This window comes from Barbus barbus (genome assembly GCF_936440315.1).
Source record: "Barbus barbus genome assembly, chromosome: 31".
In the NCBI taxonomy this organism is placed as follows: Eukaryota; Metazoa; Chordata; class Actinopteri; order Cypriniformes; family Cyprinidae; genus Barbus; species Barbus barbus.
Window position 1 is genome coordinate 23925723 of NC_136759.1, and position 24007 is coordinate 23949729.

The 24007-nt window shown below is 38.1% G+C and overlaps 2 protein-coding genes across 6 annotated transcripts in view; one reads left to right on the forward strand and one right to left on the reverse strand.

Annotated features, from left to right (window-relative positions):
• The first annotated feature begins 1976 nt into the window (after positions 1–1976).
• LOC306851498 (transcription cofactor HES-6-like) lies at positions 1977–4794 on the forward strand. Of its 2 annotated transcripts, XM_079387777.1 has the most exons (4): positions 1977–2186; positions 2285–2371; positions 2512–2593; positions 2679–4794. In XM_079387777.1, the coding sequence occupies exons 1-4, from the start codon at positions 2109–2111 to the stop codon at positions 3104–3106; spliced, it is 675 nt and encodes a 224-aa protein (XP_079243903.1). In that variant the 5' UTR covers positions 1977–2108; the 3' UTR covers positions 3107–4794. The 2 variants fall into 2 exon arrangements, with proteins under 2 accessions (XP_079243903.1, XP_079243904.1); XM_079387778.1 differs by lacking the exon at positions 2285–2371 and having other exon boundaries at positions 2002–2186; positions 2679–3731.
• Positions 4795–5090: 296 nt separating this feature from the next.
• LOC306851114 (period circadian protein homolog 2-like) overlaps positions 5091–24007 on the reverse strand; it is a 33012-nt gene continuing 14095 nt past the window's right edge. For 2 of the 4 annotated variants that reach the window (XM_079387214.1, XM_079387217.1), the window contains 16 exons: positions 20137–20279; positions 19961–20039; positions 17334–17440; positions 16894–17047; positions 16654–16762; positions 16189–16359; positions 15745–15841; positions 15494–15629; positions 14190–14314; positions 12229–12429; positions 11227–11466; positions 9978–10897; positions 9714–9876; positions 8598–8760; positions 7551–7701; positions 5091–6491 (listed from right to left, as the gene is read on the reverse strand). In XM_079387214.1, coding sequence (XP_079243340.1) covers positions 6354–6491; positions 7551–7701; positions 8598–8760; positions 9714–9876; positions 9978–10897; positions 11227–11466; positions 12229–12429; positions 14190–14314; positions 15494–15629; positions 15745–15841; positions 16189–16359; positions 16654–16762; positions 16894–17047; positions 17334–17440; positions 19961–20039; positions 20137–20279 — 3097 coding nt within the window. In that variant the 3' untranslated portion in view covers positions 5091–6353. The remainder of the gene's footprint in view (positions 6492–7550; positions 7702–8597; positions 8761–9713; positions 9877–9977; positions 10898–11226; positions 11467–12228; positions 12430–14189; positions 14315–15493; positions 15630–15744; positions 15842–16188; positions 16360–16653; positions 16763–16893; positions 17048–17333; positions 17441–19960; positions 20040–20136; positions 20280–24007) is intronic. The other 2 variants (XM_079387215.1, XM_079387216.1) reach the window with 2 other exon arrangements.

Below are 24007 nucleotides of genomic sequence, written 5' to 3' on the forward strand. Positions count from 1 at the left end.
GACATATACAGGTGCTGGTCATAAAATTAGAATATCATGAAAAAGTTTATTTATTTCAGTAATACCATTCAAAAAGTGAAACTTGTATATTAGATTCATTCATTACACACAGACTGATATATTTCAAATGTTTATTTCCTTTAATTTTTATTATTATAACTGACAACAAATGAAAGTCCCAAATTCAGTATCTCAGAAAATTAGAATATTGTGAAAATGTTCAATATTGAAGACCCCTGGTGCCACACTCTAATCAGCTAATTTACTCAAAACACCTGCAAAAGCAGGTTTCATTTACTTGATCCAAAATACAGCAAAAGCAGTAATATTGTGAAATATCTTAAAATAGCTGCTTTCTGTTTGAATATACTTGAAAATGTAATTTGTTCCTGCAATTTCAAAGCTGACTTTTTAGCATCATTACTCCAGTCACATGATCCTTCACACAAAAAAAAAAAAAAACCTTTATTACTATTATGTTGAAAAGAGCTGATTTTTTTCAGGTTTCTCTGATGAATAGAACGTTCAGAAGAACAGCATTTATCTGAAATAGAAATCTTTTGTAACATCATAAATGTCTTTATCATCACTTTTGATCAATTTAATGCATCCTTGCTAAATAACAGTAATAATTTCTGTGCCCCCCCCCAAAAAAAAAAAAAAAAATTACTGACTCCAAGCTTTTGAACGGTATAGTGTTTAATGTTATAAAACTTTTTTATTTTAGATAAATGCTGATCTTTAGATCTTTCCATTCATCAAAAGAATCCTGAAAAAATATGCTCAACTGTTTTAAATATTGATAATAATCATTTAAAAAAATGTTTCTTGAACAGCAAGTCATTATTTCTGAAGGATCATGTGCCACTGACCACTGGAGTAATGATGCTGACAATGTAGCTTTGATCACAGAAATAAATAACATTTTAAAATATATTCAAATAGAAAGCAGTTATTTTAAAAAGTAAAAAATAGTTCACAATATTACTGTCTTGCTGTAACTTGGATCAAATAATTGCAGGCTTGGTGAGCAGAAGAGAATTCATTAAACACATTAAAAATTCTTACTATTCAAAAAGTTTTGACTGGTAGTATGTGTAGCCTATATATAGGCTACTGTATTATTATTATAAATAATAACAAATGAAAATAAAATACTTCATAAGCACGGGTGCACACGCTCACACATCAGAATAAATAATGAATAATGTAATAATCCCAAAAAATATTCTGGTAACAAACAGGCTTAGTTTTCTTCATGCAAAATACTATTTTGTTTATTATCATTATTATTGTAGACTGAAACGTGACCAGGACATGTTTTCGTAACAGTAATGAGTTGAATGTTGCCTATTCTGTAGTCAATAGAGAGGCCCATCGGGCGCCAGTTGAACAGTTGGACACCTGTCGCTCTCCCACCCCCTCCTTCTCCTTGCTCTGTTCTATTCAACCCTGACTGCAGCGTGCAGCTGCCAGCTGACGGCATTACCTTACACCCGCACGACCCTCGACCTCTGTGAGCACAACTCAGTTTAGAACAGATTTCTCACGACCGTACACAAACATTTGTATCTTAAGTATTAGTATTATTGGTTGCTTAGTGGAACTGTAGTTGAAGGAACGCGGCCACCAACAAGTGCCAAAAGACAGCAAACCATATCTCTCTCTCTCACTCTATATGTCTATGTGTGTGTCTATATATATATATATATATATATATATATATATATATATATATATATATATATATATATATATACACACACACACACACACACACACACACACACACACACATACATGGCTTTTCACAAGAAAAGTGAAAGTGGAATGTAAATATACCTACATACCTAGATATAAACAAAAGTAATTCAATTTAGCAGCTTCGCGTGTGTGCGCTCTCTGAGACAGAGACAGAAGCGCGCGCGGTGATTGGCTGGTGCGAGCGCATACAACCGCACGCGAATGTTTCATTCATATGTAAATGAGCTACTATAAAGCCCTCACTGCCAGTCCTGTTTGATTTGTTCACAATTGTATATTTGCTGTATATTTACGACACGAACGGTTCTGGACGGCGGATCACTGACCAAGCCACCTAGTCCGGAATGTCCCCCGCGGCTAGACTCAGAAATGGTTTCGATGTGGAGGAGGAAGCATTTTATGCCGCTAAAGGTGACAGAAAGGTAAAACCATTTTGCGTTGTCTATGAATGCCAAAAAGGAAAAGGAAGTCTGCAGTATGCTTAAACACCACAGTTATGTGTGATTTTCTGCTTCAATAGACTCGAAAACCTATAGTGGAGAAAAAGAGGCGAGCGCGCATTAATGAAAGCCTGCAGGATCTCAGGACACTACTTACAGATAACGATGTACGATTATCTCCTCTTTATTGCCTGTACCACCGACTCATAGTCAGTTAATTGATAGGTAGCCTAAATAGAGTGACCTCACTTTGTAAATATAAACAAATATTAAAAATGTTGACATATTTATCTACTTTTACAATCAGTTGAAGACAAAAATGGAGAATGCAGAGGTGCTTGAACTAACAGTAAAACGAGTTGAGAACATCCTACAGAACCGTTCTAAGGGTAAGATGACCCCAACCTCAGTTGCACTGCATATTAGGCAATTAGTTTCCATGAAAATTATTTGAAGCTGTGTCTTGACTTACAGAGGGCGAAGCTGTGAATCGAGAGGCCAGTGAGAGATTTGCTGCAGGTTATATCCAGTGCATGCATGAGGTGCACACTTTTGTGTCCACATGCCCGGGGATCGACGCCACAGTGGCTGCAGAGCTGCTCAACCACCTGCTAGAGTGCATGCCATTAAATGAGGATCACCTTCAGGAGATGATCATAGAGCTCATATCAGAGCCTTCCTGCTCCAGTCGATCATGGCCAGCTGGAGAGGAGCTAAGTCCAGGAGGCCACAGTGTGTCTGACCTATTCTCAGCACTGTCTCCATCCCCATCCAATCCTTCAAGTGAGGACCTCTGCTCTGACCTAGAGGAGACAGAGACTGAAGCAAGTCCTGCATCAGCTGAGGACAGCCTAAACTCGTCCATCATCACACACTCTAAGTTTATGTGGCGGCCATGGTAGAAGTCTCTTCAAAGACCATGCATCTTTATTCATAATTCGCTTAATCCTGTATCGGAGCATGCTGGAATTCTCATCTGATTTTCTGGAGAAAATGGCTGGATTTTATTAGCACAGGCTGATATATTGGGATAAGACATCGTCTTACAGACAAGTATGAAATTCACAGTACCCTTTAACATACCACTGGATATTTTTTTCTTCTGAAACAATGCCTTGAAGCAAAACAAATCTTATTTAGAAATGAATTTCTGATTGAACTGGCTTAAAAAGTGAACTGTAATTGTGTATACTAGAGATTTTGAAAATGCTTTGTTTTAGTGGGGCGGAAGATTTGTTTTGTGTCTTTTGTAGAGTTAAAAATATAGAAAGTCTCATTGAGAGACTGTCACATAGATAAAGTCCATGGCTCTGTGTAGTAGTCATTAAAAAGCAAGTTTTTATTGTTTATATACTTTAGGGACTATACATTTATATATATGTAGCAAGTGTAACATCATTTAGAGTCAGTTCATGGGTTATAATTCATAGTAGTGCAGTATTGCAGTGCCCAGCTTAACTTGTATAATGTTTTTTGTTTGTAAGTTTAAGTTGGACATTAAAAGTTTTAATACAGTAATTAACATTGATTTGAAAATCTAAAATTTGTAATGAAAAGTTTGGGGTCCCACCTTAAAATTGGGGCAGAAGGTTCCCAGTTCCCAGGGGATGTGAGTTTGAAGAGTCAGATTGCATGTTGAAGATAACGGATTGTCTGAAAAAAACAGAATCATTTATGGTAATATTCTTACCTCTCATCAGTTAGGGAAATAAAAGATCAAAGCCGAGGATGCTGAAGGAAGGAAAGCGTATATACGCTATATATGGTTACACTGTGGTTTGTGATTACATATTAAATCATTGCAGCTTTATGGTTCGTAGTATATATGAATAGTGTGTGTATATTAACTTTTTGTTTTCCTTGATAGATTTCATATGTATACCAGAGACTTAAGTGTCATCAAATATTTGATGCAGTCAGGTAAGATAAATGTTATCCAGAGATTCTGGATGGATTCCTAAATCAAAGAAACTAATGGAAGGCCAGAACACTTTAATAATCCATACAGTTTAGAGAATACTTAATACCGAGGAGTAGTTTTAGTCTGCAGGGTTTAATATTTAGTTTATAGTAATTTATTCCAATTTAATTTATTTAAAACACAAATAAAGCTTATTCAACATGTGCATTCATCAGATGCATTAATAGAGGTTTGAATAGGTAAAGAATAAATTGAGTAGGGTGAGGGGTCAGCTAACTGTGTGCTCGTTGAGAGAACAGATGGTGATGAAAACAGATTCCTTGTGACAAAGATGTTTTACGCCTTAACCAACTGTTTTTTGTTTTTAAAAAAACAAAAAAACAATTGCTGGATAAAAGTTCTCTCAACAATTTCTCTCTATAGCTTTATTAAATCCATTGTATTTGTATAATTTGTTTATAGAAAAAAAAGTTTTAAAATCATGCAACATTTTATTTTTCTTTAGAATTTACTATAACCAAAGGTCCATTTTGAATAGTTGTCCTCGTTTGTTCATAATATGTGCAGATGGTTGTGCCACCTGATGTTGAGATTGAGATACCAAAACATAAATTACTATTGATAATTTCTATGAACTGAAAATGTATTCAAATTAAAAAGGTTTAATCGAATAAAGGGATAATTGTCATTTCAAATTATTTTAATAGACAATAATGTACTTGGATACCAAAATATGCACGACTTAATATAATCATATAATTAAATAATCTAATAATTGTCAGTTCATTAAATTTAATTAACTACGTATGCCAACATTTCCCCTTAATCTTGCATGTTTAAAACAAGTTACTGATTTTTATTTTAGGTCATAAAATTTTTGTTGATGCTACAACAATATAGCAAAAGATCAATGGATGTTACTGGCTTGTATCATAATGTTTATCAGAAAATTAAAAATGCTGACAGACAAGTGTAGATATAATCTTTTTATTATTAAAAGCTATGAATAAAGTGACATGTTTATTTTAGTACATTTATGAAAAAAGAAAGACGAAAATACAGACACAAACCAAATGACATGCTTATAAAGACTATAAAACAAATTTTGAATAAACTAAACATTACGTAGTCACCACTACGGCTCTTTTTAAGCTTGTCATTCAGTCTTTTGGTTCAATAGTTCACAAATCAGAAAATGATGTAGAGCCAGTTCCAATTTTCCTGCTTTAGCACTACTGGACATGAAGCACACTCGGTAGTACACTGAGTTTCATATAATAGGGAGAAAAATAATAATAATTCAGGTATAGGAACAGCTTCAGACCTTTTACAGAATGCTACACATAATAAACCTAGTTTCCTCCACTCAGAGAACTAGTGCCCTGACATCTTTTTTAAATGACTGCATTGTGACTAGAACATTTGAATAGCCAAAAGAAGACATGAAACAAAGGTGAAGAGAAAGGAAGTCCATGGTAAATTTAGAAAAAACTTGCAAAAGACATCTACAAAAATATTAGTTTCCATGATTGCACATCCCTGAAGACATGCAACAAATACTTGCTGTCCTCTGACAAAATGACAAGCACCCTGTAACAAGATTAGACTGGACGCCAGTTATTGACAGCAGCTTATTTGGCTGGAATGGTCCCCAAATGTACAATATGGCGCCGTTTCATTTCCTGGTTTTGATTTTCAGCAAAATGCATTCGTATTGACCCATATACTGTTGTGTTCATAATAGGACTTGTGTTCATAATGAAAAACATACTTTTTTCATTTATTTATGATGCTCTACACCTGTTAGCTGGTACAAACATACTCTGGCAATTTCTGCACAGAGCATCAAGCCACTGAGGAAAACATTGCTGTAGCTACATATTCAAACAGCACAAGTGAATTGGAAAAACTATAAAGACACAGAACCACTGAGCAGGTTAGGTCCATGTGACAGTGGTTCCTTCCAATCAAAATATGCACATTTCAACAGCATCTTTGGGTTAATCAGTCAGCTACCTGGCATACATTTGTCTACACACACACACACACACACACACACACACACGCGCGCGCGCACGTATGCACACATAAATAAACATTCATAATCTTTTAACATGAAAAGGATATCAGAGTAGATACCCCCAGACAATTTTACTTCATGTGTACAGGTGGGAACCTGAAAGGTCCTGTTGCCCTCTGCTGGCTGAGATTAGTGGAAAGTTTTCAGATTATACAATAGGTTGCTCCTCTTCCATTGAATGAGACCCTCCATCTTGTACCACTTCTCCTCCCAAAATGCCCAATTCCATATCAGGTAAGTCTTCTTCTTGCGGGGCGGAGACATCATTCTCGCAGTACATGCACTCCTACACAAACACATGCAAGAGTCTTTCAACTGTACTCTTTACCATTCAGTAAATACAAGCTCTGTCTACTGTAAGCATTGAAATGAAAACTCAAAAGTGACTGAGTCATGGTGCTCTTATAGGCAGGAACTCTGTTAATGGTCACTCATTTGGACTGACAGCACTTTTTGTGTAAACTGCATGAGAAAATCTACAGCTTCAAATTCCACGGAAGTAATGACCTTAGCATGTTGGTAAGGGGAGGATATCTATGTTCCCAGGGTCCTATGTTTCCCAGATCTGTATAGCACAAAGGAACACGTGAAAAAAGGTCATATGTTCCCGGGTCCTACTGTATTTTCCCTAGATAGATATATCAAAAAAAGTCTACACAATCTGCTTTACCAGATAGATACTTAATATTGTGCAAGAGTGCATAGTGTATTGCAGTTGTATGGCTGTTTTTTGATTAATATTGCATTTGAACTGTCTAGAACACACAAGGTTCACAATTGTCTTATTGTTTGTAATTTGTATCTTTATTTTATTTTTGTTATTAAAAATTAGAACAAAGTGAAATAATATTTTGGTATATTGTAGGTTTGGGCAATCTGTTGATTTTGCACCGTGTTTGAAGACTTCTCAAACAAATTGTTGTCTAACCCAAAAATCTTACAGGAGTTTATTTAATCTGTATCTTTGTCCTGCCATATTTATCTTTTTTTTTTGTGCTGACTGTTTTTTACTTTACTAAGCTTGAAAACATATTTATATTAGTGAGGCTGGTAGGGTTAATGGTTTATACTGCTCAGTAACTTGTAACTTATCTTAAAAACAAACTTTGTTAAGACTGTGGATCATGAATCTGCTTGAAAAAATTGTGATATGAATTTCTTTTCCCCCTTTTTTCCCCCTCCACCTTGGCCTGAATGGTCTGTCATTCTTTTTTGCTTTTGTTTTGTATTTAAATAGGGAAATTAGTTTGGCTCAGTAATTAACCCCGCCCCCCAAAAAAGAATCAAATAAGATCCTGTCTGAATTTGTTTTTTTCTATAATCACCCACCCCTAGAGTCACATACCATGACATTGATGGCATTGGGTAACGCTCCTCTCCTCATCCAGGGGTGCTGATCAATCAGTTCTCGGCGCTGTTCTGAAGAGAAACGGGGCTGGTTCTTCTGCATGCGCCTTAAACGCTCCCGATCTTCCCTCAGAATGTTTTCCATATCCCTGTCCCAAAACACCAACACTCTTACAACAGAGCTTACTGTTTTTTAAAAGTTTAAAGTCCAAATGAAATCAAAATTGACATTATTTGTTCACACTGCTGGTCTTGGGGTGAAATTAATACACTGAAAAAACAAACAAAAAAAAACTTGGTAATCTTGGTTTGTCTTGGTAATTTTTCTCAAAATCTAAAAATTTGCTATTGCTCTGGATTGGCATTCGTTCTCTGATGACATCAGTTTGATGGCTTGGAAAGAGTATCCTTAACCATTCCCTTCAAACCATTAGTTTGCAGTGAGAAAGAGATGACAACAATGCGCACTAAAATAAAACCCTGCCCTCTATTCAATATTGCCTTTCAGGAAAGTATGTCAATTCCGAAGAAAAGTGAGAGCAACATCTGGTTCAGACAGACTTTAGCACAACAGAAAAACTTTTAAAGCTCTGCATTGTGAGTGCTTAATTTACCTAGGAATTATTTTTAAAAAATGTCATCATTGATTGATCTGCTCAGTTACAATACGCTCAGTGAAGTCCATTCAATTAAAACTTGAATATGTGAATAAATCCTATATTAAATCTGTTCACATCATAAATCTATTGTCTTCTTTCAGAAGACTTGGATTAAACCACTTGATTCATATGGATTTCTTTTACAATCCGTTAATGCACTTTTCAAAGTTTGGATGTTTGGATGGAAAGATATTTCTGTCCTTCAGTTGAAAATCCAAAGGATTCATAAAAAAATATATTTTCATTTGTGTTTCACGAATGAACAAAATTCTTATGGGTTTGGAATGACTTGAGAGTGAGTAAATGACCATTTTCATTTTTGGATGAATGTTACCTTTAAACACCAAATTCCACCTTCTCCCAATACAGACAGAATTGACTCTCACCTTGATGGCACTTGATAGCTCATCATGACACAGTCATCATCATTGGCCACAAGTCTCCAAACAGGCTCTTGAAGAACATACTTCAAATTCTCCTCCTGTTCCCTTATTATGTGATTGTTCTCTGAGGATTCCACACTGCCAAAATACTTGCTCGTGTTGCTTCCTGCTCAGGAAGAGAAAATGCAAAAGAAGTTTAGTTTTCTGAGTTGATGCTATAATACATAATTCTGACTGGTATGACTAATCCATTATAAAGAACTAGATTGCTCATGACATAGACACTGTAACGCTGTGCCACCATATTGGTATTCCTACACTTACTACTAAATTAATAAAAAAATTAATTCAAATTCCAAATGTAATGCCTGTCAGTTGCTGATGCTCTCTGGTGGTCAGTCATTTAGACTGACATCTAGTCAGTCACATAGAGATTGTTAATTATTATAACTAACCAACTGCCCATTAAGTGTTATGCGACTGTAATATATGGTCAGCAATTTTGGAACTACCTATAATTGAAGGCAAACAAATGGTGGATTTGTCATTGGTATAAAGAAAATAGTTCTACACACAAGCACTTTATGGATTAAAATATCTTGAGAGGTAACAAGAGAAGAATAGTGGTCCAGACTGACCACTTTCAATTCAGTAGTCTGGTGTTAATAATTGCCTACATAAGGTATCATGGCAGACTTTTAGTATTTTTTTGGGTTACACTTTATATTAGGTGGCCTTAACTACTATGTACTTACATCAAAAAAATAAGTACAATATACTTATTATGGTCATATTGAATTGCAAAACACTTTGAGGTGGGAAATAGGTAAGGTTAGGGACAGGTTTGGTGGTATGGGTAGGTTTAAGGGTGAGTTAAGGTGTAAGGGATGGGTCCACAGTGTAATTATAAATGTTATTACAGAAATTACAGATCTAATTACATAGGTATGTTTAAAAATATAAGTACAACGTAAAAACATGTACGTACACAATAAGTGCATTGTACCAAATTATTAATTTAAATGCAAGTACATAGTAGTTAAGGGCACCTAATATAAAGTGGGACCTTTTTTTGCATTAATGTGTTAATGTTAATGTGAAGCATTAACTTGCAGTGACCTGTTCCACTATTAGAGGTGTTGCAGTCATTGGATGTGGAGCCAGTAGATGCTGACATGGCAGAGCCCATGCCAGAATGAGAGTCTTCCTGCAACAACATTTCCAACACGCTGCTGGATGAGGAGTGGTCACCACAGTGGCCACTGTTCCCTGAACAACATGCCTGGAAGAGTAGCCGGAGAAAATCAGGCAAAGGATGGAATTCATGATTCAAGTGTGCAAGGTGCGTGTGCTTAAATTGTTCAAATATTTGTAGCTCTTTACCTGCTGTAAGTCATCCATTGCAGAAGTAGTGCTATTGATGGATGTGTTGTTTTTGTCCTGTACTAAAGTGAAATTACTGGACTGGGGTGCAACGGTATGAGAGTCTTGTTTTTCCTCCATCTGAAGCAGGTCCAGCTGCAATGGAGAACTACAGCGAGACTCAAACAGTGGGGGGGAGTGAGGGGGTGGCAAAGGAGAAGGACACTCTGTAGACTCAATGACGGAGTGTTTGGGGTCAGATATCATTCCATACTGAAAATGTGTCTGGGGTGTAAATGCTGGTTGCTGGGAAGAGAACGAGGTATGGGTCTGAAAGCACTGGTGGGTACTGCAGCTTTGAAGGTTTTGAATGTGCTGTGTGGTGCTGTAGGCTTGTTGTGGCTGAAATGCTTGTTGGCCAGTGTAGGATTGTTGAGGCTGCAAGGGTTGCTGGATATTGTAGGCTTGCTGGGGCTGAAAGAGAGCACTGTAGGCTTGCTGAGTGTCAGCATAGAATGGAGAGCGAGCTGCTGTGTCTATCTGTGGCAACATAAAACTGGGCAAAACAAATGCTACAACTGGTGTGACTAATGGGTTAGGATATGTAGCCGCAGAGGGCGTGGCCTGAGTGCTCTGGGACTCTGCTACTCCTGTAGGGGCTTGGGGTGGGGCAACAGAGGGAACTACAGGGTAGAGAGGATATCCTGGAACCACAGTTGGAAATGGAACTGAAAGCCCAGACTGTGATGCCTCGGAGGGGGACCAAGATGTCTGGTTTAAACCCTGCAGGGGTGGGAGAGGTCTGTGCTGAGACGCAGCATAATCTGATGAATCAGGACGTTTTGTGCGTGGTTTCTTTCTTGACTTTTTGGTGCGCCAGGTTTTTTTGGTGGTTTCTTCTCTAACTGGGAAACCCACTCCTGCTTTGGATGCATGAGCTCCTGAAGCCAAAGAAAAAGTGGAAAATTAGTGTAGTGTAATGTAAAGAGAATTATATGGGCTTTTTCTAAAAAAATGCAAAAAAGGCTTATTTGATGTGATGTGATGGTGATGGCCACAAATACACATGTCCACAAAGTTCTTGAGACTGTAGGTTGCCCCCACTTGTAATTTTATGATACAGAAATGTGCTCCCTTATTATGCCATAACATCATCAATGTGCAGATGACCGGAAAGGTGGAGGGCATAATTTGGGACTAGGATTGAGAACAGATTCGTTGTATCATTGCCACTGATAACTTGCATCAAGTGTTTTTCATGTTTACATACCCTCTGCAGCCTGTCGTCGTTTTCTGTGTGTGCTAGGTGGGCAATCCTTGTGAAGGGCTTGACCATTCCGAAGTTCTCTGCAGCGACTGAGAAATGCTTGCTCTTCTTTCTGTGTGTGCGCTGCCAGTACCTGTTTTGTCAGTCCCAGCTTCTTATAAGCTTTCTGCTCCACTGTGGGTGGGGAAATCACATTAACCGGCGCAGAAGGGGCTGGGCTTTCTGCAGCATCCTCAATAATCTCTGCAACAGTTAAATGACATTGGAATTTTAATTTAATCTTCCTCTTAAATTAACACCTGGATGGTTGTAACCCACATCAGTACCGTGGAAAGAACAATAGAGGTTCCCCACACTGCAGCCATCTACTGTGGCTGTTGATATAACATGGTAATTAAGTGTAATTAATTATGGAAAAAATAAAGCGTTAAATTAATAATCCATAGAACGCACCTGGCCCAGAACGGCACATCATCATCTTTATGCAGTTGTTGACGAACAAGATGCAGGACAACAACTGACTGTGTGATTTATCCAGCAATATGCCTCTAAAGTCTAAAATATGAGGGCAAAAAATTCCCCTGTATGGGTTTTTCTCTTATATTTATATGATATATATCACATGACCAAGAGTGCTATTTTTTCCCCAAATATGCCTGTACGATTTTTTAATGTGATATTGATTTTATGCAACAGTTCAATAAACATGAGGTTATTATTGTGTCACATTTTAGACACAGTATTGTCTGGAAAAATCATTGAATGTTCCCTCAAAAACCTTATTTGGGTGAATAAATTATCAGGAAATTGTTATTCTGTAAATGAACTAATCCTTTAATGAATGATTCATTCAGTCATTCATCCAACCAATTCATTCAAATGAGAAATTTAGCAAGTGACTGTTTATAAATGGGTTACTAAATCATTGGTTCACTTGATTCATTCCGAATTAATGCGTTAAATCAACAGCCTTATTTTGTGATAATGTGTATTATGCGTTGGTACCTGATTCTGGCTGTGGTTTTTTGTCTCCCACATGTACAATTGTGCTGCTGTAGGAACACTGAGAAACCACACTGTCTGCTTTGCTGGGCAGGTCCAAAGGAGATAAAGGCCCTTGGACAACACGACTTGGGGCAAGACCAGATGGAAGCTTTTCATTGTTCTTTATAGACGTAGAAGATGGTGCTTCCATACCTAGAGATTCTAAAAATACATACAAAAAAAATTGCAAACTGGGATTGAAAAAAGTATCGTTTGATATCTATCAAAATATTGGCTTTCACAATTACAGTGCCCTACAAAAGTATTTGAACAGTAAAGACAAAATTGCTCTGTTGGCTGTGGAGTCAAGACATTTACAAATATGATTAAAAGATGAATATGAGACAAAACTACAGAATGTCACATTTTATTATTGGGTGATTCAACACATAGATGTTTTACCAGCTAAGAAGTTCAGCACTTTTAGAGTTTCATCCCTCTATCTGATGTGAGCATAAGTATTGGAGCAGTTGCCTCACAGGTCTTTCTAAGTGATCAGCTGTGTCCTGTTGCATTAATTCTTCAGATATTAAAAGCAGGGAATGTGTCGTATCAGTTATATCCATTACTTCTGTATTCTGAATCTTGCATTCGATGATGACACACACAAACCAGGATGAAGATGAGGGAGCTGACTTTGAGAGAAAAGCAAGAAATTTGGATGCTAAAAGAAAAGAGGAGCTCTAGCAAAGACAAAGGGCATTGAGAAATCAAGAGTTTGGAAACCACCAGCAACCAACAACTACCTGATTGGCTGAGAAAACAACAGTAGTTGATGACAGACAAATCATAAAAGCTGTGAAAATGAACCCTAAAAGATGTGTCTGTAAAATCACCAACAACTTCCAGAAAGCTGGGTTGATGCTCTGACAATCTACTGTCCTCAGGAGACTTTGACACAGAATTACAGATGCTACACAGCAAGATGCAAACCTCTGACCAGCACCAAAAATAGAAAGGCAAGATTAGAGTTTGAAAAAAAGCACAAAGGTGAGCCAGAAGAGTTTTGGAACTGTGTTTATGGACCGATGAGACAAAGATGAACCTTTATCTAAGTGATGGGAAAGCAAAAATGTGGAGAAAAAAAGGGAACTGCAAATGACCCAAGCATCCAGCCTCATCTGTAAAGCATGGTGGAGGTGGTGTCATGGCATGGGCATGCATGGCTGTCTCTGGAACAGGCCTCTCAACTTTACTGATGACTTAATGTATGATGACAGTAGCAGAATGAATTTGGAAGGGTACAAAACATCTTGTCTACCAATATTCAAGAAAATGCCACCAGATTCATTGGGAAGTGCTTCATATTGCATCAGGACAATGACCCAAAACACCCTGCCAGTTCAGTCAAGGAATTTATAAGGGCAAAGAAATGGAAAGTCTTCGATTTAAATCTGGAGATTGACTTGGGCAATCTGATTGAACATGAATTTCACCAGCTGAAGAGGAGAGTAAAGGCAGAAACTCCCCAAAACAAGCAACAATTGGAACTGGCTGTATTAAAGGCTGGGAAAAGCATTTCAAAGGATGAGACCAAGAGTCTGGTGATGTCTATGGGTCACAGACTCACTGCTGTGATTGTGTGCAAGGGATCTGCAACTAAATAATAGCTTTTAATCTTTTATATCTGCCTTCACAATACTTAACTGTCCCAATACTTATGCTCACATCAATGAGTGGAATGAACTCTGAAAGTGCTGTTCTTTTTATTTGGTAAAACGGCCAATAATAAAATGTGACATTCTGTAGCTTTGTCTCATATTCATCTTTTAATCATATTTGCAAGTCTTGACTCCACAGCCAGAGCAATTTTGTCTTTACTGTTCCAATACTTATGGAGGGCACACACATATACATACATATATATATATATATATATATATATATATATATATATATATAAAACAATAAAACTAAATTACCATCAGATTGCTGTAGACTGGCATCAGAGGAAATTTTGTCCTCATCCGAATTTGAGGAGGTTGTGTTTGAGGAGAACTGATGCTTTCGTTTTACTGTATTTGGGATGTTACAGCTCTCCAAATATCTGTGACATACACAATTCACAAATCCATACATATTCAAACAATACCATACTTATGTCTGACATAGGGCTGGACGCCGAGAGATTAGCCAATTCAAAATTTAAATCAAATATTTATTTTTTATGCTGCTAGTTCATAGATTGACAACTTTACTTAAATATGGAATTGAATCTGGAAAAATGCAGTGATTGACAGTGATAACCATGGCAATGGAGAGACAAAAAAATCTGATACTTTAGCCTCATTCGGATTTTTGTGCATATCCGATTGGAATTTTGATCTAAAGCCTCGTTCAGATGGTCAGCCCAAATGTTTGTATATCCGATTTGAATGTAGTGTTTACATGAAAGCTAAATAAAGTGATCGGGCTGATTGTGTTTACATGAAAGCTAAATAAAGTGATCGGGCTGATTCTCGACTGGTTTTAAACTCAAAAAAAGTGTGTGTACTGAAACATACTGAAATGGACTTCCAGGAATGTGATTTGAAGAGGATTTCAAACCACAAATGAAAATAGCTTGAAACAGATTTACAAAAATCCGATTTCATGTAGTTCATTGCTGTTTAGAATAACTAAATATGATCAGATTTGCACAAACATCGGATTTGGGCTGACAGTCTGAACGAGGCTTATGTCAGTAGTTCTTAATCCTGGTCCTGGGAACCCCCTGCTCTGCACATTTTGGATATCTCCCTTATTTATCACCTGATTCAGCACATTAGGAGAGAGCTCCATTAACTGAACTGTGTCAGATTGATAAGGGAGGTATACAAAATGTGCAGAGAGGTGTGTCCCTAGGACCAGGATTAAGAATCACTGCTCTGTGTCAGAATAAATCTGTGCATTAAGTCTTGGAGTATAAATGCAAACCAATACCCCTGCCACTTGTTCTATGTAATGTGTTTCTTTGTTTTTCATGTTTTTATTTTTTTAGCTTTAAGTAAATATGATTTTATTTTTTTCCTTTTGTGTTAATTTAGTAAAAAAGCAGTAAGGCGTCGCTATGTTTTAACAAGTTTTGATTTTACACAATCGGTATGTACTTTGTAACAATAGCTGCTCTATCCAGATCATGTCTCATAGGGAGCAGGAAAAAAGTGCAAATGTAAAAAGATCGAGATCTTTTTCACACACACACACACACACACACACACACACACACACACACACACACACACACCTGATGACACTGTCTTGACAGCTGATTTGCTGGTATGAGTACATTGTATTGTCTTTGAGTTCCTCCATTGTGGCAAGTCCATCTCTGACCAGCAGTGCAGAGTCTTTCTGCTTTACAACAGGGGACTTGAACCCTGCTAAAGACATTTAGTAAATAGGCAAACATAAAATCACATTAACCATTTTATATGTAACACAGACATACCCTGCTGTACTATACACACAGACACTAACATACACGCACATACTCACTGTCCAAAGACTTTTTCTGTTCTGCTTTGGAAGAGGAGCCTTGCTGCTCCTGAGCTTTCAACAAGTGAACCCCTTTACAAATCTCATGAAATGACCTCTGAAAAACAAGTTTTTAGATGATTTGGTGTGGTTTGAGCACTGTTGTACTCAACAATTTTTTTTGTTAAATATCAGTGCACAGGAGAACAGCATTCCGAGAGGAAGAAATTGATAATATAATCAATAATAATATCAACAATAAAAATATATATCAATAATTTTGTCTGATGAAAGGGTTTTAACACTCCATTTCAAGTTCCTAATAACACCCGACTGTAAAGTGTTAAATGAAAAATTAGCATAAAGCAGATGGTTCTTACAGAAAAAAACCTGATACTTTGGAAATATAATATAATATTAAATGAGTGCAATTTCTGATACGAGTATGTGCATGCCGAGAATTACCGGTTTGCTTTTGCCCTCCTCCTTACTGGTATTTCCACTGATCCTGTTCCCAACATTTGCGGTGTGTCCATTTCCATTACTGTCACTAGAGGATGCTATGCTCAGCAGGTGCTCATAAGAACCATTGCTGCCATGACTGCCATAACCACTCGACCCCATACTGTGGACCGGCTACAAAACAGAAATTTACACAATCTATTCCATTGTTGACTTTAAACTGAAATTAGCAACTAGTTCTAGCAACAATCATCGACACATCAACTACAAATTACACATGCCAAAGAGTGTTTGTGGAGAATGTGATGCCATCTGTGGAACTTTAAACCTGGTCAAATATACTCTGCTAAAAATGGACTACTTTTACATTGTCCATACAAATGCTCATGGACAACATCATTGCTTGCAGTATGCTTCTAGTGAGTGAAAAGTGTACATGTGTTTTTGTGCAAAATAGGGAGATTTCACCTGTAGAAGCAGTTTGTGAATCTGTTCAGTAATTTCCTGTATATCTGAATCTATAATCTTTTCCTCTGTGAAAGCCGGAGCTGAAAATACATCCTCATTCATCGGACCCCTGCACGTAGAAAATCATATCAAAAAGAATATCAAAAAATAAAAAAATAAGTGTATTATCCACCTTTATCTACATTAGATAGTAACAAAAGACTGTTACGAATATATACATAAGCACTGGCGAAAACTCACAAGCGAACTTTATGTCGTCCAATAACAAAGGACACCTTGCGGCTCCATGGGTTCACAAAGCTACTCCAGCTCGTGTCTAGAGTAACATATTCTCCATTTCTCACACAGAATCGGATTGAGGACTGATCAGATGGCTGCCCAACATACTGCAGAACTGTAGCGGAGAGAGACAATTAGGAAAGCAAGGACAATACTGGATGTGATCAGCATAATTCCAGTAATAGGTTTCAAGTAAAGTTTGTCTTTATTAGTAGTACATAATATATCAACAATATATTACTTTATATTGAATTTGTATAGCACAACATGACAAAATTATGTAAAAAGGAGGATTTGCCTGCCTGAGTGTCAAGCGCCCCCAGGGGAATCACCAAGATTAGAACATTTTAACAAAATAAACTCACAACAGATTATGTTTGAGTATGAATGTGTGTCCTTACTTTTCCGGTGCACTGCCAGCATTATAGGTCTGTCATTGGGATGCAGGTGTAACAAGAGAGGTGTCCCAATCAAGTCCTGAGGCAGAAATCCTAACAGAGGCACTGCCCTGCAAAGTATGCAAGTATAAATTATGCTTAAAATTTACTTTGGGAAATAAAGACCAACTAAATAAATTTCATGTTGCAGCATTTAGACAAAGCTGAGGGGATATTGTCTAAATATATTTGTTCTGATAACAGATATTCCAAAATAAATGCCACACTGTTAAACATTTTAGAGAGAAATTACAGTATATTCCATGTTAATAATTGCATTACTTTCACAATAATTTCACAGTGGGACTTTTCTTGTATCTAACTGCACTCTCAAATGTCTTGTAAACAAACAGCAACATACTGCGTTTCTAAAGTGCACATGTACAGTCATGGCCAAAAATATCAGCACCCTTGGTAAATATGATCAAAGAAGGCTGTGAAAATGAATCTGCATTGTTAATCCTTTTGATATTTTATTAAAAAAAATTCTCAAAAATCTAACCTTTCATTGGATAATACGAATTTAAAATGAGGGGAAATATCATCATGAAATAAACGCTTTTCTCTAATACACATTGGCCACAATTAACGGCACCTTTTTATTCAATACTGTTTGAAACCTCCATTTGACAGTTCAACGGCTCTAAATTTTCTCCTATAAAGGTGTTCTCTAAAGTCAGGTTAGAGAACACCTGACAAGAGATCACAGACCATTCCTTCATCCAGAATCACTCCAGACCCTTTAGATTCCCAGTTCCATGTTGGTGCTTCTTCTATTCAGTTCACCTCATTCATTTTCTACAGGGTTCAGGTCAGAGGACTAGAATGGCCATAGCAGAAGCTTGGTTTTGTGCCCAGTGACCCATTTTTGTGTTGTTTTTGAGGTTTGATCCAAACATGGCCCATTATAAGATTTCTAACAGAGTCAGTCACTTATTGATTTTTTATCTGTTGGTATTTGATAGAATCCCCGATGCCATGTGTCTAAACAAAATGCCCAGGACCTCCAGCAGAAATATAGGCCCACAACATCAAAAATCTTGAGTGTTTGCTGCTAAAAAGCTAATTTTTTTGTTTCATCGGACCATAGAAGCCAGTCCCATTTGAAGTTCCAGTTGTGTCTGATAACTGAATATGCTGGAGTTTGTTTTTGGATGAGCTTCGAGAATTTTTCTTGAAACCCTCCCAAACAACATGTGGTGATGTAGGTGCTGTTTGACAATTTTTTTTTAAGGTTTTCTGACCCCGAGACTCAACTGTTTTCTGCAATTGTCCCGCTGTGGACCTTGGAGAGTCTTTAGCCACTCAAACTCTCCTTCTCACCGTGCATTAGGACGATATAGACACACGTCCTCTTCCAGGCAGTTTCGTAACTGTCCAGCGCTCTCTCCACCCTCAATACCATGACTGAGGTGCCCTTGAGCAAGGTGCCCAACTGTTCCCCGGGCGCCACGCAGCATAAATGGCTGCCCACTGCTCTGGGTGTGTGTTCACGGTGTGTGTGTGCACGTTGGATGGGTTAAATGCAGAGCACGAATTCCGAGTATGGGCCACCATACTTGGCAGTATGTCACTTCCCTTTAACATTTTCTGTTGATTGGAAATTCTTAATTATTGCCCTGATGGTGGAAATGGGAATTTTCACTGCTCTAGGTCTTTTCTTAAAGCCCCTTCACTAATTTGTGAAGCTCAATTATCTTTTGCTGCACATCAGAAATATATTCTTTGGTTTTTCTCATTGTGATGCATGATTAAGGAAATTTGGGCTTTGTTTTCACTCCTATTTATATTTCTGTGAAACAGGAAGCCATGGCTGGATAATTTAATGTTCATAATCACCCTGGAGTGCTCAAAATTGTGAATATGAATGGGAATATACTTCAGAGACATTTTACTCAAAAGAAAATTCTATAGGTGCCAATAATTGTGTCCAACGTGTATTTGAGAAAATCATTTATATCATAATGATATTTCTGCTTAAATTCTTATTATCCAATGAAAGGTTAGAAATAAAAGATCAAAAGGATTAACAATGCAGATTAATTTTCACAGCCTTCTTTGATCATAATTACCAAGGGTGCCAATATTTTTGGCCATGATTGTACTATAAAGGTTCCCAGCATGCAATTCAACATGAATGGATCATGCTGTAGAATTTTATAATTATTGTTGGTTTAATTTGTGGTATTGAATTGTTTTTGGTTCACTTTTAGCAGTTTGTGTTGTTGGTTTATTTTGTAATGTTGGTTTATGTTGTAACTAAGTGTTCTGTTTTGTATGTTGAGTATTGATGGCACATCTTTCAAAGACATTTCTCAGCAGTTGCCTCACTACTGTGAAAGATCCACCCACAAACATGAACATGAAATAAGTTGTTGATTAATCTTCTAAAATGAAATGCATGTCAATGCTAAGAATAGTTAGACAAATTTAAAGTCAGGCAATTAGCTTACTTCATATTCTAGCTTATTCTGATCTCATTTGTCACACTTCTGACATGACTAGATCGGACCTTGTATATTCATATTCAAGCTTCTAAATTCCCAAGCAAATTCTAATCACTAATCACCATTATGCTCACGGACACAAACCTTTCATCAACATCTTGAAACACACAGTTTGGTGTGTGTGTTGTGGTGAAGATTCTCTTATCAGGTGGAATTCTTGGTGCTGCAAATTAGAAAATAAATGTATCAAAAGACACAACCCATTTAGCTATCACGATAGCTTGAAACCTAAGCACATGAAGGCAAGATCAAATAATTACCTTCATATCCAGAGTGAACTCTCTCAGCCAGTATGAGGCAGCAGAAATGTTCCTCAGAGAGCTCTGGGTCTTGAACCTTCATCAAATATGGAGTCATCCTGAATGGATAGTACTGTAGATCTCCCTCCTTCTCTTTACCACCACTACACAAACAAAACAAACAAACAAACACAAAAGCACATTTTAAAGATAATTTCAAACCTAGTCTTGCATCAGCAGACTTTTGACTAACAGCATAATGACTTGAATGGTTAATGAACGTAACAGCCCAATTAAATATGAATCATTTGATTGACATGTAAACAACAACAGTTTTTTTCACCTGACATTTAGGGGCTTTAGATATCCAGTTTACTAGTTACTAAGTGCTTCAAAGTAAACCAAAAACTTTGAAAGATTTGAAGGCCCACATCTGTTCTCTTTTTAATCTCTTATTGTAGCAGTAACTTGAAAGACAAATTCTGCTTCCTGGTGGATTAATAAAAAAGTTGTGCATTCTAACTAGATCAGATGGCGCCGTAGATGGCAGCTACTGTGCTTTGCTCTTCAGTGTTTGTACTGTTTTTGTTTGTTTTTCCTGTTTTTTGTTTCTCAAATACGATCAGTTTTACCAGGGATGACCTGCTGAACATTCGGTAGAACACACCACAAAATCTTTTACCGGATTTTGACTATTCGGACGTTTTGCTGGACATTGTAGTTGGTGGAGCCGCAGCTCTGGTCAAATGCTTTTCAGGACGCGCAGACGGGGGAAGCGAGCCAGCGCGGATTTCGAATGCCGTTGCCTAGCTTCCATCTGGCGAATCTCCGCTACCCAACAAAACGGATGAACTCCTGCTCTCTCGGACAAACAAGGATTTTTGTAGCTCTGCGTTTCACGGAAACCTGGCTGAATGGCAACACACCAGACAGCGTGCTATATCTGGCTAACTTCCAGCTGATCAGAGCAGATCTGGACGCAGAATCAACGGGGAAATTGCGCGGTGGCAGGACGTGCTTTTACATCAATGAGAGGTGGTGTACAGATGTTACGGTGTTAAAGAAGATGTGCTGTTCACAGGGCCGGATTATCCATAGACGGGATTGGGCGAGTGCCTTGGGGCACCAGCCAATAGGGGGCACCAAGTGATAATCACTAGACCTTTAAAACATTTTCCATGTTTTGTGTGTGTATGTATATATATATTGCATCTTTATTGATTATGATTAAGATTATAATAAACGTTTTTGTTTTCGATTTTTTTTTTTCATTAAGTGATAATTTAAAGCTTTCTATAGATACATTTATCATGTCTGTGAGGCATGTATTCGCTCAGCTTTGGTTCATTTTTGTGAAGCGCTCCTGTTCAAGACGGCAGAAAGAACATCATGTTTATTTTCTTTGTCTTATAAAAGAACTACCTTTTGTTGGTATTGTGAGTGCACACAAATACAAGTAGACCCTTTACAGGTCCGAGTGATGTATTACTCTTACCTTTATCAAAAAAAAAAAAATGACGGTTGTAGGCTATTTTAATTTGTTTCCACTGAAAAAAATCCAAAGCTGGTGCCTCCATGTCCTGCAGAGAGCGCTTTAGCTTCCACTCTCCGCACAAACTTAGATATAGCGCACATTATTATTATAGCGCAGGTTTAACGTTTAAACATTGTTATATACTTGAACTGTTTTAGTATAGCTATAGATTTAATTTTAGGCAAGTCGTGATGATATGAGAAGGCTAAATTGATCAAACATAGGCTATGATCAGCTCATGCAGCTGGCCGCTTAGTCGTTACTTAAAAAAAACCAAAAACTTATAGGCTATTTAACGAACAAAAATGCTCCAAACGTTTTTCTAAATTAACTTAAAAAAACAAAACGAAATAATAATTTTGCCATTACACACAAAACTGAACTATTTTAATAGCCGAAACAGTAGTATAAACTGTTTTAGGAGAAGGGGGAAAAAATACGGGCTCTGGTCGGTAATTCTGATAAGCTGTCAGACGTGGGCCGGGCTAGGGCCTGAGCGTCTCGGGCCAGGGCCGGGCTAGGGCCTAAATTTGAGGCCCGTGCAGGGCTCTAATATCACCAGTTACAAGACACCATCCCCCAGCACTTTGGAGAATCAACTAGCAGATGACTTGAACGAGTTTTATTGCAGGTTTGAAAAAAAAAAAAAAAAAAAAAAAAAAAAAAAAAAAAATCACCCCACACCCGCTCTGAACACCTCTCCACACAACCATTCACACCTCCAGCAACCCCCCTCTTCCCCACACCTACAATTCAGGTAAGTGAAGATGACGTGCGCCAGCTCTTCAGCAAGAACAAAAGAAGGAAAGCACCAGGCCCAGACGGTGTGTCACCAGCCTGCCTAAAAATCTGTGCTGACCAGCTGGCCCCCATCTTCACACAGATCTTCAACAGATCACTGGAGCTGTGCGTCCCCACTGGAAGTCCCCTCTTGCTTCAAACGCTCCACCATCATCCCCGTCCCAAAGAAACCCAAAATTACTGGACTTAATGACTACAGACCTGTGGCTTTAACGTCTGAGGCCATGATTTGAAAGACTGGGTTTGGCTTATCTGAAGGACATCACTGGACACTTACTGGACCCCCTGCAGTTTGCCTACAAAGCAAACAGGTCTGTGGATGATGCAGTCAACATGGGACTGCACTTCATCCTGCAGCATCTGGACAGACCAGGGACTTATGCGAGGATCCTGTTTGTGGATTTCATCTCCGCTTTTAACACCATCATCACGGACACCCTTCAGAATAAACTGACACAGCTCTCCGTCCTCACCTCTGTCTGTCAGTGGATCAACAGCTTCCTGACAGACAGGCAGCAGTTAGTAAAGCTTGGTAAATTTACATCCAGAACCCGCACCATCAGCACTGGGGTTCCTCAGGGCTGCGTTCTCTCCCCACTGCTCTTCTTCCTCTACACGAATGACTACACAGCTAAAGACTCCTCTGTCAAGCTCCTGAAGTTTGCGGAGGACACCACACTCATCTGCCTCATCCAGGATGGTGACGAGTCTGCTCACAGACAGGAGGTTAAGGAGCTGGTGCAGTCTTAACAACCTGGAGCTTAACACGCTCAAAACTGTGGAGATGATCGTGGACTTCAGGAGAAACCCCCCTGCTCTCCCCCCACTCACCATCATGAACAGCACTGTGACTGCAGTGGAGTCATTCAGATTCCTGGGCACCACAATTTCTCAGGACCTGAAGTGGGACAATCACATTGAGTCTATTGTCAAAAAGGCCCAGCAGAGGCTGTACTTCCTTCGCCAGCTAAGGAAGTTCAACCTGCCACAGGAGCTGCTGAAACAGTTCTACTCCGCCATCATTGAATCCATCCTCTGCACTTCTATAACTGTCTGGTTCAGCTCAGCTACCAAATCTGACCTCAAAAGACTACAGAGGGTAGTCCGGACTGCTGAGTGAATCATTGGTACAACCCTCCCCACTCTCCAAGAACTGTACTTATCCAGAGTGAGCAAAAGGGCTGGTAAAATCACTCTGGACCCCTCACATCCAGCACACTCTCTCTTTGAACTGTTACCGTCTGTTCGACGCTACAGAGCTCTGAGAACCAGAACAACCAGACATAGGAACAGTTTCTTCCCTCAGGCAATCCATCTCATGAACACTTGACAATAAACGCGGAACACACAACTCTATTATACATTTATTCACCACACTTACTTATTTTTAATTTATTTTTTCATTTCAAATTTGCACATATCAGACCTGTACACACATAATTGTCTATATTATATATTGTGTTTTTGCTGTTTTGTACATTGCCTATTTGGATATTATTCTTTTAATATCTGTGTCCAGTCATGTTGCTGTCTTTCTGTTGCACTGTGGAGCTTCTG

Excerpts from the sequence above, each read along its gene's own strand:
- LOC306851498 (XM_079387777.1), top strand. The coding sequence starts at position 2,109 with ATGTCCCCCGCGGCTAGACTCAGAAATGGTTTCGATGTGGAGGAGGAA. Across the intron at positions 2,372-2,511 it reads CACTACTTACAGATAACGAT|TTGAAGACAAAAATGGAGAA; the intron begins GTACGATTATCT and ends TTTTACAATCAG. Across the intron at positions 2,594-2,678 it reads CCTACAGAACCGTTCTAAGG|AGGGCGAAGCTGTGAATCGA; the intron begins GTAAGATGACCC and ends CTTGACTTACAG.